The sequence below is a fragment of the Anser brachyrhynchus genome (assembly GCF_964034855.1).
Source record: "Anser brachyrhynchus genome assembly, chromosome: 5".
Lineage (NCBI taxonomy): Eukaryota > Metazoa > Chordata > Aves > Anseriformes > Anatidae > Anser > Anser brachyrhynchus.
Window position 1 is genome coordinate 49,633,312 of NC_137699.1, and position 14,638 is coordinate 49,647,949.

The 14,638-nt window shown below is 40.9% G+C and overlaps 1 protein-coding gene across 15 annotated transcripts in view; it reads left to right on the plus strand.

Annotated features, from left to right (window-relative positions):
• SLC24A4 (solute carrier family 24 member 4) overlaps positions 1 to 14,638 on the plus strand; it is a 119,067-nt gene that overhangs the window by 26,957 nt on the left and 77,472 nt on the right. For 2 of the 15 annotated variants that reach the window (XM_080594208.1, XM_080594209.1), the window contains exons 1-2: positions 7,696 to 7,835; positions 8,001 to 8,109. The exons of 10 other annotated variants lie outside the window; for them this stretch is intronic. Coding sequence is in view for 1 of the 5 variants with exons in the window: in XM_080594217.1 (XP_080450343.1) it covers positions 7,697 to 7,835 (139 nt within the window). In the remaining 4 variants the exon portion in view is untranslated. Of the gene's footprint in view, positions 1 to 2,117; positions 7,836 to 8,000; positions 8,110 to 8,731; positions 9,098 to 14,638 lie in introns of those variants that run through there. 3 more of the 15 variants (XM_080594207.1, XM_080594217.1, XM_080594211.1) reach the window with 3 other exon arrangements.

A 14,638-nucleotide genomic window follows, 5' to 3' on the forward strand; every position in this document is an offset into this window, starting at 1 on the left:
GCCTTGCAGTTCATGACAGTGGTAAGAAATGCTCATCCTTGGTTGAATACATCTTGGGGGAAAAAAACTCCATAAGCCTCTGGTAGTAATGTTAGAAGCCTTTGGAAACTGCTGTCTGCTAGAAGCTCAGATGGCCTACGCTGTATGAGATTGTCTCATTTACAGGAGTAGATGATTTTGTATCGTATTCTTCTGGAAACGTTATTAATACTTCTGAGGCTATTGTATCAGAATAAAAAAAAACCTTTGAAGTCTTTGCAGTGTTGCTCTAAATAAGAACCCCAATGCTCTGATGAAGGAAAGGGAAAAAATATACGTGTGGATGTGTTTGTGTGTGTTTGTATGTAAAGAAGGAAGGAGGACGGGGAGAAGGTAGCAATTTATTTGTTAGTAATATAGAACTAGAGGGGAAAGGTTTGTCTGACATTTGGAGGCTAGAGGGACTGATATTCATGAATATCTTAAAGGATGCTACATGCTTTTTCAGATGGTAACTGTTCTGCAGTCCTAGGCAGCTATAGGTCCTACTGATCCCATAAGGGCAACGACAGAACTGTAGGTCAGCTGCAGGAAGGAGATGGAGCACTCGTGAGCACCAAGCCAACCCCAGTTCTCATCTGGACTAAGAGCGAAGTTAGTGTGCTGTATAGCAATTTGCCATTAAAGATTCTGGCTTGAAACTCCCTGTTGGAAGCTCCTCTGCTGTGAAAAGGTACAGCTGGTGGTGGCCAGTGCCATGACAGCGGGCATGAACTGTAAGGCAAAAGGCTCTGACCCTGACCCTTCAGCTGACCCTGACTTAAAGCAAAGTGATCAGAAAGGGAGAGTCGTCCTCGTTAGTGTCTTCACAGATCTCATTAGTTTGCAACCAATTTTTTTGCCTTACCCAAACTCCCGGTTCCATCTGCCATCAGCTCACTAGCTTGCGGTGCCATCTGCCCAGCGAGTCAGATTTATAGCTCCCCTGCTCCTGTGGCTCGCCTCTTGTTTCAAGATGTTCCCACGATCTCCGTGTCTTCCAGAACTCTGAGTAACGCTTCGAGAGCGGCCGTGAGCAGGGGTGACCGGGTGCTGCGGTGTTTGTAGCCTCGTGGCTGTGCTGGATCATGCTAGGCTAGTAACAACTCGCCTGGGCTCCTTTCCATTGTGAATGTTCTCAGGTCATCTCTGTATACATCACAGAGAATGCTTTAATGACTTGCTGTGAATTAGAAATTTCTGTTGCAGTCTTCCGACACTAGTCAGTGGGCTGCCTTGAAACTGGAAGAGTCTGTGGGCTTTCCTGTCCAGGGGTTTGTCAGCCACGGACAGTTCATGACCGGCATTGATTTTAAGCAACTGGGGATTTGGTTCCAGTGTGCTCCTCCTATTGTTATCGGTGGGTAATGATGAATTGTGGGTTGGGGGAAAGGCAGAGGTTAGCATTTCTTTCTGAGTCATGCTGCCTTTTTACTTTAGAATTAAAAGGCACATTGTAGCAATGCTTTCTGTTCCTGCAGTGAGAGAAAAAGAATCAGTCCTCTACAGCGAAATGAAGTGTGTTTCCCAGCAGCATGTGTGTAACTTGAGTTCAGAGTCGGGATCAAAAGTCATTAAGTCTGTGTATATTTTACACTGCTAGTTACTCAAACCTCGGGGACTCATGTAGAATGTGATGCATTGTAGAGAAACTCCAGAAGTCTCTACGTACCGTAGAGAATACAAGAGCCTGTTACTTTTTCTGCAAAAATCAATGATGGTGTTCTCACTGACTAGAGGAGACAAGACTGACTCTTCCAAGTAATTTTCCAAAATGACAGAAAAAAGCTACTTCGTGTACAGTCATAGTCAAGACACTATAGGAAGCATTGTTTTCCCTCAATTTTTTTTAATAAAAAGTAGTGCTTAGTTAGATGCATCATTCTCAATATGTGGGATTTGTCATTTTTTTCTTAATCCTTATAGACTCCTTAGCGTGTAAGATCATAAACTCTGTGTATTAAATGCTGTTCTAAACATACTTTCATTGCTGGTAGAATATGTCATTCTGTGCTAAGTATTTTTTTAAACAATGTGATAATATATATTTCTTTTAACCAATTTGCTCACGATCTTCACTAGATCAAAATTCCATTTTGTAACAGGGATAGGTGTCTTAGACCCTCATTTTTAAGGTGGTATTTCTAATAATTTCACTGTAACCCCTTGTTTCATGAGCAGTACAAATTGGTAAGCTCAGCATGACCTGAAGGTTCTTTCACTGTGCATTCACACAGTGCCTAGCACAGCAAGACTACATCTGACTGAGGTAATACAGACAATAACAGTGTTATTTGCAAATATTCCTCCCCAGCCTTTCATAGTTAGTCAGACTTTTTCTCTGCCCTGATGCATAGAAAATATGCAGCTGTTGTGGTGTGATAGATTCACTGATAGTGTATACATTTTGACTTAAAATATTTCTTTATTCACATGTTTTATGTGAATAAAGAAAGAACAGGAAATTTATCAGCCTTAAATATTCTAGTCTTGTGTTGGTCTAAAAGAAAATGAAAATGAGGAAAGTTTTAAAAAAAAAATCTTATTTGCTCATATGAATATGGTATTCAGATATATAGGTGCAATGTCCAGCAAATGTGTACGTACACGTGCACAGATGCATGTATTTATGTAGTGGAAGAGTTACTAACCAGCTGGCATATCACTTATTTCTGTAGCCAATTGTCATATGCTTGTAAGGTTTCTTTGCTTTGTTTTTGTTTTGATTAAAAAAAAAAGTTGCTAGACTCACTCTTGTCCCTGTAGATGCTGAGCAGTAAACTTTATTGATTGTGATCTCATTTGGATGGTTTCTGTTTGCAGGGGGAGATAGATGTGTGATGATTTGAAACCACTTTAAGTGGACGAGTTGAGGGCAAATGACAAACGTGTAATGGCAAGTTTTCCATGTGTGGCTCCCAGGGTCTCCTGTTCAGAATTCACACCTACATTTAGGTTGAACTTCTCACACTCTTTGCCCGGCTTATCGATGTGAGTATTTGAAGGGCCGGCAGGTGGATGTCATTGAAGTTAATTAGGATTTTAATTTTTTTTTGTGAACCAGGTTAGGAAATATGCTTTGTTTGAAGCTGAAATTTCAAAAATAACCAACCTTCTCTCTGAGCTGCTCATTTTATAGCAGTGTATTAATACTGACATCCAAACTGGTTGAAAGAACTGAGACAAACATCTCTCTGTGCTTGGCTTAACCTGCCAGCGGCATCCCCTGGAGAGCTGAGAGCAGAAAACGAACTCCAGGGTAATTTATCCATTTCCCCAGGTCTAGGCGCCAAATTTGCAGGAAGTAGTTTACCACACAGCAAGTAAGTGTCTGACTAAAATGCCAGTTAGAGATGTAGTAAACAAGAGCAAATGAAGCAAAATGAAATACAAATTAATTTATTACTGTATATTCTTAAACCTAATTAAGATGTTACCTGCTATAATCTTTATTTCACGTCATTCATTTTTTTTTACAGTTGGTTTTGCTCCAGTTAAAGCAGACTTTGGATTATAATTTTTACAAGGTGTGTTTTTTCTCTGAAACAAAGAAGTAGGCTTGAAGTGAAGATGATGTTTGAGCAGAAGGTTGGATTAATCTGACCTCTGTTTTCCTATGATCTGGTATAGTCCATACAAAGAATACAGGAGTTACATTTCACTTGGAACATATTTGAAATCCTGACTTGGAGATTTCAAAGTCGAAGTTAACAAGACTGGTACAGCCAGGTCTCCGTGGTGTCGCTGAATATCTCACCCTTAATGTGGGACTATGCATGTGTATTTGGATCTGTTTCTCACTCGTATGACCATGCAGACAGACCTTTCTATGTGGAAATCTGCTCTGTTTTCCACCCACAGAAAATCTTGCTGTTGGTGTAAAAGGCATGTTTAAATTTACCCATCCTCATCTACAGCAGTTTCCTTTTCACTCCTTACTTTTCACCTTACTGTCTGTGATGTCTTGCCATGTACTGCAGCTGAGACAGAAAAAGCTGCTCTCTTACCTCGTGTCATGCACAGTTATCACCACACCGTGCTCGAGTCTTGGAGGAGATGGGTTGGAAAGGCACTGCAAATCAGTCTGTGTGAGCATTAATCCATACCCTGGGGGTTGGCCTTTAGGAGACACTGCATTGTTAGATGTTAAAACACTGGCTTCATTACTTGCTAGCGTAATTTAATTGACTGTAAAGAAAGAAAAGAGAATGTTTTTCGTTAGAAGATGTAAGTGGGCACCAGCCATGCTTAGATGGCAGTGGTTTGTAGCCAATTTTAGGCAAGCTGACATGTCCCATTGCAAGAACTTGCTTGAATTGCTTGTAGTTTTGGCAGACTTAAAGCATTTGAAGCTGTTATGGTGAGTGTTTGCTTCACACGGATTGCTATTTTAATAGGAAATGTAAAAGAGAAGTGTGAGTGCTTTTGTGTGGCCAACTTGATAAATTTTAAACAGCCTTTAAGCTGTATAAAAAGCAACCAAACAAGCAACCCCATTTTCTTCCCCTCAAAGAGCCACTTGTTATGTCACTGATGCATACATAATTGTAGACTAAAACTCAAAATTACCAGCTTTGAAGTTCTTCTGAGTCACTTTTGAGGCTACCTGAAGTTTCTGAAGCATCTACCTTTGGTGAGTTTGCTTTTAGTCCCGTGAGTTGTAGAACACCGCGGAGAGCAAAGATGCGGTCTGTGCTTTCAGCGTCTCATGGTCCGTAGCTTGGACCACACAACGTGGAGCATTCAGGTGAAACTGGACAAGAACAGAGCTGGGCTGCAGGGAAGTGAATTGTGGAAAGGAGATGCAGGTAGAAAATAGTCACCAGAAGTTTCAAGAGGGATAGAGAAACTTGGGATTTAGAGTTGAGTGGTAGGAAAATTAAGGTTATCCAGAGCTGGGGACTGGAGTTGGAGAATAGGTGAAAGGGATGCAAAATCAAGAGTGGAAGGAGGCTGAATTTGGATAATGAACCATGGGAGAATCCTGGCAATAGCAGGGCAAGGAGGCTGGCCCTGGGAACCAGTAAGTAGAGAAAGTGATAAAAGGGGTAAGAGAAGTGAAAGTGCAGTGAGAAGTTTGGTTTGGGCTGGGCAAGGATTCCAGAATGAAAAGCAACAGGAGGCTCTAAAAAGAGCTTGAGTTACAGAAGGGCTACACTTTAGCCTTGTGTTTGGCACATAAAACTGGAAACATTCACAGTTTATATTCTTTTTTTTTTTTTTTTCCATGGGTTGGGCATGCATTTTCAGAGCCTGTACTAGTGGGAGCACCTAGGTACGAAGTGATGTAGAAAGCTCCACCCAAACCAGACCTTCCTGAGCCTCAGTTGTGTCTCTGAACCTCAGCGTTTGTTTCAAGGGCCAAAATGACTGATTTAAAAATATACTTAGGCATGGTGTGCAATTTCATTACAGTAATTTTTAAACTTTGTTCTGCTAATATTTTTGACAAGAACCCTCATTAATTGAATTATTTTATCAGAAGTTACATAATTTTTGTCTACATTTCTGTCACCGTATCCATTACTAGACGTGGTTATCCACCTTAGCAGGCTGAAAATATTCCATGAACCTGCTGACAATTAAACTGGCATCACTCCTGTTCTGTAGCAAGGCAAACCCCTCAGGCAATAAAGAGTGATGGTTTCCTTTATTCTTTAAAGTTGACAGACATTGAAGACGTTATAGTAGAAAACATATTAGCCTTAGAAAGTGTGAGTCAAATTCATTCCTGCTGGGACTCTGCTGATAAGGTGAAGTACAGCAGAGCAGACACTTCAGGTAGGATGCAGGCTGTGTCTATCTGCTTGCTCAATTGTTGCCTTTTTTACAACATTAAGTTAATGGTTTCGTGTTAATGACAGGTGCTGGATTAATGATTTTAAGAGTGACATTCTCTACCCGTGCAGGGGAACGGTGGCCAATGTGCCTCCATCCTTCCTGCCAACACAAAAGATTTAGACTTTGCCTGTTCAGTTTCCACCCATGCTTGCTTTTTGGGCTATTCTCAGAGATTGCTGACACCTGATGACTTTTTATTTTTCTTGGATATGATGCAGTCACTTGTTCAGTGGGTTGAGGGTAACGTGACTGGATCTATTGTGTGGAGGGATTTCAACCTTTGAACAGCGAGATGTAAGGATTCACAGATGGTGGGAAATTTCTCAGCTTTGGGAATGGTGAAGTTAAAATGAATGAAACTGTGTTTAGAAGCTCAGAGAGGCTGAAATGGGAAAAAATAGATTTATTTTTTTTTTTCATTTGTTGTGAATCAGCATGTGCTTTGAATTTTGAGTTCCTAGCCCAAAATACAGACTCCCGAAGAGAGGGAGGCATTGTTCATTAAGGCATCTGGGAGCATATCTGTGCTGCTGTACACTGCCTTAACTCCACAGTGTCATTGCAGCCACGGCAGCTACAGCAGAAGAGGTTCTGCCCTGCAGATTTGTTGCTGGACGGTGAGATGCTGTTTCTGGATTAATTCTCTGAACATAATTATTCTTTGGTGAGAACCATTTCTGTTCAAGCACTTTCCATGCCTTCATAAGGGTTGCATTCCTAGCCTGCTTGTGTTGCATTTCTTTAAATCTTTTGTCAGAATCTTTGGCTTCTGCTGTAGCCTAAAATTGTAAGGCTTTTTCTCACCTTAGGCTTTTCACAGGGCTTCCCCTTCCCTGTCACTGCTAGCCTTTCTCTGCTTCCTTTACCTGCACTCAAACACTGAGATGAATTCCCAGTGTCCATTTGCCTTTTCTTACTGTCTCTGTGCTGCCCCTCACAGATCAGTATGTGAAAGAAACTATCTGGAAGGCTGTAATTCTTTCCTTTTTTGAATCTCTGCTCATGAGCCGTGAGTACCATAGTGCTCTCAGGAGATCAGCCCGCCAGGTTTGGCTACACTGGGAACAAGTCAGAGCTGGCATAGTCATTAGTCCTATTTTAGTCAGGAGCAGAGGATCTGCCAGTTTAGGGTGGAGAAAGAAGAGGAGGGTCCCTCTAGAGCTGTAGTGTTGCCTGTCCTTGTTGAGATGCAGTGGTGGTCCCAAAGAGCACACAAGGAAATGGACGAGGAACAGGAAAAAGAAGGAAAAAGGCAAAGTGAGTCACCCAAAGTCTGCAGAGAGGGTCAGTAGCTAAGCTGCATTTTTTTTTTTTACCCTTAAATTGCAGCCATACTAAATTAATTGAGCAGGGAACTTTTGTTGTTACCACCATCATCTCTCTGCCATCCTTCCTGATCAGCTCATCGTCATTTGACTCCTCTATTGTACATTTTTTTTCACGAGAAACAAAACTTTTCAGAACAGAGATCCCCCCGCCTTGTATGTTTTTACAAAGTCAAAAAGAAGGGGCACCGTTACCAGCTACACCATACCAGTACTGGTATCAATGGGGCAAGGATGTGCCTCGACCAGCCTTGGTACACTGAATGGTTTTGGTTTATGGTGATACCCAAAGGTTGTCAAATGAAGTATCCAGCTTGCCTCAGGGAAGTGAAGTTTTAGCATTGCCCAGCCAGTCCCACCAGTTGGTAATTGCTGTGTAAGGCAGCATTCAGCTGTTTCCCCTTCTCCTCCCATTAAAGGGAGAAGGACCAACAGATGATCCTTGGAACATGTAGATCTTTTCAGTTGTTCTGACATGGGAGTGAGAAGGACTACAGCTGCTGTCCACGGAGATGCCTGCAAGTGGTTTTCAAGCTGAAAGGATCAACCTGGATCCTGAGAAGGAGACAGAGAAAGAAAATAGTGACAAGGGAAGCTGCTTGTATTTATGGTTGTACCACTGGGCGATATTTTGTGGAAGAGGGAAAACAGGTTGGTAACACTTTGAGAGAGAGACTGCATTAAATATCAACTGTATCAATTGTATTGTCTGTAGCTGAGTGTGGAACGAGAACAAGTAAAAGTAATTCAGATTTGAAGTGAGTTATGTTTTCTTTAAATTCTGTATGTGTTTACTGTGGTTATTTGGTCTACCAGGGTTGATTAGTGTGACAGCACCTGATAGGAGAGTTCTTACTTGGAACGACTATCTGGGATCATCTCCAGAACTGCTTTAATCTGTGGATATTCAGGGCAACTAAGTTTAGTAAGTACTGCTTAGGTAATTAAAGGTTGGAGCTGGGTTGCTTTCTCTGCAAGACAACAGACTGGTAAAGGGAAGTCAACTTGATTCACCTGCTGCGTGTGGCACAGTCTGTTCCCACCCGACTCAAAGTTTGCCTTTCTAATGAGCTAAGGGGGGCTGATGGTAAAAATACTGTTGTTCTTCATGTAGTCTTGGAGGTTGCACAGCGAGCACAGTTTGCTGATGTTGAAAGATGTATTTATAACTGCTTTTGAAACAATGCAATCTTGACTTTAAAAAGTTTGCTTTTAAAAATTGCAGACTGGCTAAAGAATAATTAGGTCTCTGCTAAACATCTACTTGTGAAATTCTCTCTTTACTTAGTACCTGCTTCACTAGCTGGTACCTACAGATGACTGCAGAAGACCGATTTGTACATGCAGAAGAGAAGTTAAATTGAAAAAACAACAGTTGCTGTGTTCATACAAACTCTTCTGGGTCTTAAAAAGTGCTGTTTCTACAAGCTCAGTGGCTTTGAAAGTGTTCATATTTTGCGGACAGCATTAAATTATTTGTAGAATCTTTTGGTTTTGTTGAACAATTTCAAAATTCAATGTTTTGTCGTCCATTCCTGCCCCTGCAGGGCTGAATGCTATGTAAATACCACTGGCAGCACTGGTCTTCTGGGATGAGACTGCAGATGGGATGGGAGTAGTGATGCATGTGTTATGTGCTTCTTAAGGAAAAAATGAGCCTCTTCACAACTAGAATCCTGCCCTTCCACCCAGTAACTGCTTCCAAGTGCTCTGGTCCTACCACGTTGCTGACTCCGGATCAGACTACGAGAGCTGAGCACTGCTGAGCAGCTCTGAGGGGGAGACATTGCACCGCCTCTGCCAGATTCTCCTTGACAGGGACCCAGCTGGGATCTGTGGGTCAAATCTACCCTTCTTCAAAGGGTTTTCAGCTATGGAGACTGACTAAGCACATCTGAAGGCTTGTGGAAGAGGTGAGGACCTCCTGCATCCAAAGCACAGGGTGGAAAATGGCTGTTTGACAGCCTTGGCTCTGTGCCTGTCAGAGCTACAGAGCTTAGCCTTGTGGCATCTCACTTTGCTCAGGCTGTGGTAGGGGATGATATCCTGTGATTCTGGAGGGTCTACAGACCTGACCCCAAACCAGAGTCTTGCTCATTGTTATAACAAGTAGATTCTTGTGTATATATATATATATATATATATATTAATAGAAAACTAGCTTCCATCCCTGTAGTAAATGAAGATGGTTTTCTGCTTATTTGTCTTATTTACTGCAGAAGACCAGATCCAGTGCTTCAGCATGGCATGGGGACCAGGAAATCCTCAGTTCCAGCTGTGGCTGCAGCAGTGACTGCTCTCTGTGACTCTGCCTATATTCCTTCACTCCACAAAGCAAATTTTTTTTTTCTTTCCCAGGGAGCAAAAAAATTAATTGAATTCCAGTTGGGAACCTAGATCCCTTTATCCCTTTTACAAATATTACCCAGTTAGCTTGGGCTCTGACCATGAAAAGCATCTTTATAATACTAAGCCTTTCTCTTCGGAGAGAATGAAGATGATCCTGGATTCCTTAATGGCAGACTGACACCTACTTAGGTGCCACGTTGTAGTGTCTGATCTAGAGTGAATGTAAACATGGTGTAGCTTGTCAGGGAAGCATTTGTCTCTTACCCTCAAATTATTCAGTTCATTGCTCTGATATGTATTTTTTTATCCTAAATATGTAATTTTACAGGCAGAAAAAGGAGGAAAGGTATCTTTAATATGGGGAAAAACAAATGGATTGCATGTTCTAGAATAGTGCATCAAATTAGGTATTTACAGGAGTAAAAAATTCAAAGTTTTACAGTCATTATGTTTACAATGAGTGCATTTATATCTGGTAGTAATACCTTTGTGTGTTAAAGACACAGTAGTCATTCTTTTATAAGGGTAATTACTAAAAAACGGTCTTTCTCTTCTTAATGTAAACGGCATAGCAAACCCTTCCGTGACTTGCTATTTTAGTTGCAGAGTGACTTTATGCACTTAATCTTGGAGAGGCAACTTGGATCGTGTTATTTAACAGCCATGGATAAAAGCCTCTTGCAATTATGAGATTAACCGGAGTTACACTATGTTTTGATTCCCCCTGAAGTCCAGCGTGTGAATACGTGTGTGTTTTGATGAGACGTGTCTGACTCCCCCCCTCTTTTTTTTTCTCCTGTTTGATTTAGAAAAGGACTCTGTTAGCTGAAAGACTTTCTTAGAATTTAAAAGGCTTAAATTCCACGTGTGCTCCTTCAGAGGCTGCTGTGAGTGCCAGGCAGCTTTACCACTGCAAAGTAACAGAAGCCAAGAACAGGAATTTGGCTTTGCTGGCTGGTGAGCTGCGTGGTCTATGTTTTATGAGAAAATGCTTCAGATTGTTTGATTCTCTTTGAAACAAACTTGGGAAAGGAGTGTGCTCCCTCTCTCTTCTGGGAAAAAGTTGACTCACCGATACATAAAGAATGAAACACAGAAATAAAACTATGAGAACAATCATACTGTTGTGTGAGGTATATAGTGGAGATAAAAATCTTTAAAATTTCTGCCCCCCTTTTTTCTTCTTCCTTTTTTTTTTTTTTCTAGGCCTGCCAAAAGTTAACGCTAACTGTAAAATAGCTCTGGCTTTGTAAATCATAATGCATCATTTTATTTATTTGTTCTTCTCTAAATCACTGAACTTTATGATCTAAAATTATTTTTTATGGGGAAATATCTGTTGATTCCAATGCTTGAAAACAGGGACAGGCTGGCTTTTGTAAAATCAGCACAGCTAGTATTTCTTGCTGTTGTGTAACAGCTATTGATGTGGCACTAGAATTTACACTTCAGAAAAAGCTGATTAGTGTAAACCTCCCACGTAGTGTTGAGGACAGGCTGGAGTGACATCTCTGCTAAAGTGAAATGACCCTCACATACATGATTGCACTTCAGTATTACAGAAATAGTCCTATCTCTCAAAGTTAATCTTCTAAATGTATGTCTGGATTTAGAGATTTATATTTATTTACTTTCGGTGTTTGGATTAATTTTTCACTTGATTGATTGGCATCTTTTTTTTTTGTCCACATTTTGGAAAGTGAGACTATGGGGTGGACTTGTGCAGTGGCAGTAACAGGACACAGGCAGACAGCAGTCCCTGAGGATCTGTTTTTGTCCCAGGATGAAGTTGTCAAGAACTGGAAGTTTGTTAGGCTATCCAAGACTGAAGTGAGTTCACTTTAGTCTGAAAGGCAGATTTTAAAGTATACTTGTAGTAGATTCATGATTTCACTTGGTTGACTTGAGCAAGCATTTTGATTCAGTACCACATTTATACAAGAGTCTAAAAATTAAATGTAATTACACTGAAATCAAAGTTGTTGGTCCTTTCTTGGACTGGGACATTTCCACTGCCTTGAGTATTGATTGGTAAAAATCATTCACGTTTCAGCCTGTGTTCAGGCAAAACAGGGAATCAAAAAATTATGCAGGAATCAAGGGGTTTGAGTTTTGTTGTTGTTGTCGTTTGTTTTCTTTCAAAATAATTCAGTGGTGTGACCCTACTGGCTCTTTCTAAGCCACTAAGCCACATAGCAAATGCAGCATTGGCCTGCTTCATCTAGCAGGAGCTAGGGTTTCTCTGCTGGTGTTTAAGGACAGACCCATGAAAGAAACGTGCATCAGAATACAAGTAAGTGCATTGAACGGGTTTTTAGTGATCCTCATTAACTCCTCGCTCTAGCCCAATGTGATGGAGCATGGTGCCATTTGAGTTTCGCTTTGTACAGACACAAGTCAGGCTAGTGGCAGTAAGAGCATGGTAAAAATGGCAAGAACTGCCTTGACTGAGTCAAAGGAGTCAATATCCATCTAACTTCTCACAGTGAAGCTGAAAATACAGTCACAAGACAGCCCTGAGTGAAAGTAAGTGGTGACTCAAGTTACCAATAGCTTGAAACCAGTGTGACTAACGCTAGTAATATCTAGAAGTTTGAGAGGAAATGTGTGTATTTACCATGTGTATCAGTGTTTTATCAGTAGTGTACATTAGTTGCCCTCAGCTGCGTTTTTTTTGTCCTGACATTCTTAAGAATTGTTACCTAAAATGGGGGGGAGAGTTTTTATGTTTGTCTGTCTCCTATATTTACATGATCTGCATAGCTAGTGTGTGAGCTGACCATCTAATGACCTTTAGAAATGCAGCCTTTGGAGAGATGAAGAGGGATTTGTTAGTTGACAGATTTGTGCTAGCAAGCCCCAGGTTATTTACGGAAGTCTGGAATTTTGTGCTCTTGGATTTAAAGAATACTGTGTAATTCAGATCAAAAGCAAAGCATTAAAATCTTAATTCCAGTGAGAGAAATACCCTTTTTTTGGCATTCTCAGGGACATTATTCTTAATTCATGTTAGCAATGCAACTTACAAATGAGAGAGGGGAAAAAAAGTTTCCTCTTAATTTTGGAATAATTTGTTGTGTAACCGTTTTTCTTTCACAGCAGGACTGCATAGTAGCCTGCAAAGCTTATTCATCACTATAAATAGTGAATCTCTGTTCTGACATTAAATAATAATAATAAAAAATCCCAGTTTGCAGCCAGGTGTCATTTCCCCTACTAATTACATAGCAGACACATGGACATGCTCGGTTTTATAGATAAGTACTGAAATATGCCTGTGTCATCAAAATGCTTAGAGAGGGGCTAGATAAGTGGGAGGAAGGAGGGGAGCGAAGGGAAAGGACATCTCAAAACTATTTTTGCTGCTGTTTGAGAAGAGTGCTTAAATCAGTACAGACAGAAGATGCTAAACTGTGTTTCTGTGGACTTTTACAACCGGTTTAAAATTCATGTGTTGTACTTCTCAGAAACATCACAGTGAAACTAATTTGGCCAGTGGAAAGCAAAGTAGCCATGGCTTGATTTGTTTCCCTCTCAGAGAGGGAGATTATGAAAATGAATTACTTCCAGGCAATCTTCTTGTGCTACCTTTTGCATAGAAGTACCTTGAATCATGGTAGATGACTTTGGGTGGTAAAACAGAAACTGTAAATCTCTGTGCTTGAGGTTCTTTGCTCTCCTTAGCCTGTGGAAAAGTGCCAGAAAATGGTAGCAAGTGTTGCATGTGGTCCAAAAGCGCTGTGTGTCCGCCACACATAAAATTGTTAACCTATTTCTGTACCTCCAAAGTTATGGAACTGACATCGGCATCTTAATAAAGCAAAATACTATCGTAGTGTGGTTTATAACCCTAATGATAGAAATTGTTTCTCTGTTAGTGAAGTAACTAGATGTATTATTAAAAAATAACTTTATTCCATTCTCATTAAAATCGATAAGGAAAATTCGTTTGAACAGAAGAGGGAAAATGGGGTGGTAAGGGGATTTTAAGGACCTTAATACTTAAAAATATAGACAGATTCTCAGTGAAATCCTTGAAGTAAAGGTTCTTGGTTCTCTGGACCTCAGGTGGAGTTAGATGACTGGCAGTCTCATTAAGTGGATCCTTAGGTACATGGACATCTTGACACTTAGGAGAGAAGTTACAGAAAACTTTCTGCCATGTTTTTTGAAAAACTGTATCTTCTTTTTGGAATGCTGTAGGCCTTTAAACCCAAATCATGCTTGCAGCACTCCCTGAGAAGTTGGTGAGGGCTCCTGAACACAAAAGGTTTGTTATTTTGACGCCTACCTCAGGTAGGTCAGGGTGAGTTGCCCTTGCCACAGAGTCTCTCATGCTAAACACAAGGAGATACTGAGGAGGGGGAGAGAGAAAGAGCAAAAGTCTCTGACTGTAAGAGAAAACGTGTTTAAAAATTAGCAGTTCTGGTGGAGCAGGTTGGTAACTGTAGAGCTGTTTTGTCTTGCTTGCAGTACTTTTTCCCTCCGTTTGGACTGGCTTACTAGTAAATGTGCAAAGATGCAGAACTGTTCTGTTGCATGAATCAACTTTGGGTCTGTAGTTGGGATAGTTACGGTCCGTACCCTTTGCTGCAGGGAGAGGTGGTACTGTCTTGAACTAGCATCCGGTGAAATGAGAGCAATATTCTGGGAATTGAAGGATCTAAGTTTAGCTTTTTTAATTAAAATGGCCACAGCAACTATGGCTTATGCTGAACTCAGCCTTACTGAGATGTGTAAGGAGTACTTTGAGCATACCTAATGGATCTAGCCTCTCTAGGGCCTTTGGCAGATTTTAATACTGTTCCGCCCTGCTACTGGAAAGCGGCAATGCTCAGGTAGAAGCTAGCTGCTGCTTTCCCCCAGGTGAAATTGCCCGGGGAACCTGCAAGGTAAACAGGGAGGTGCTGAATTCCTGCTGTCTCCAGGGATGGGTAACTACTGGTGGAGACTCGCTGGATCCTTTCTTTAGACTTATTTGCTCAAATTCTGTATTAGTCCAGATTTAACCCTAAACTTGGTGGTTCTGATCTAACTCAGTGTCACAGGCCTCATTCATGGAGTTGGACTAAAAATACTCTTTTGTCTCAGAAAAATGTAATGAA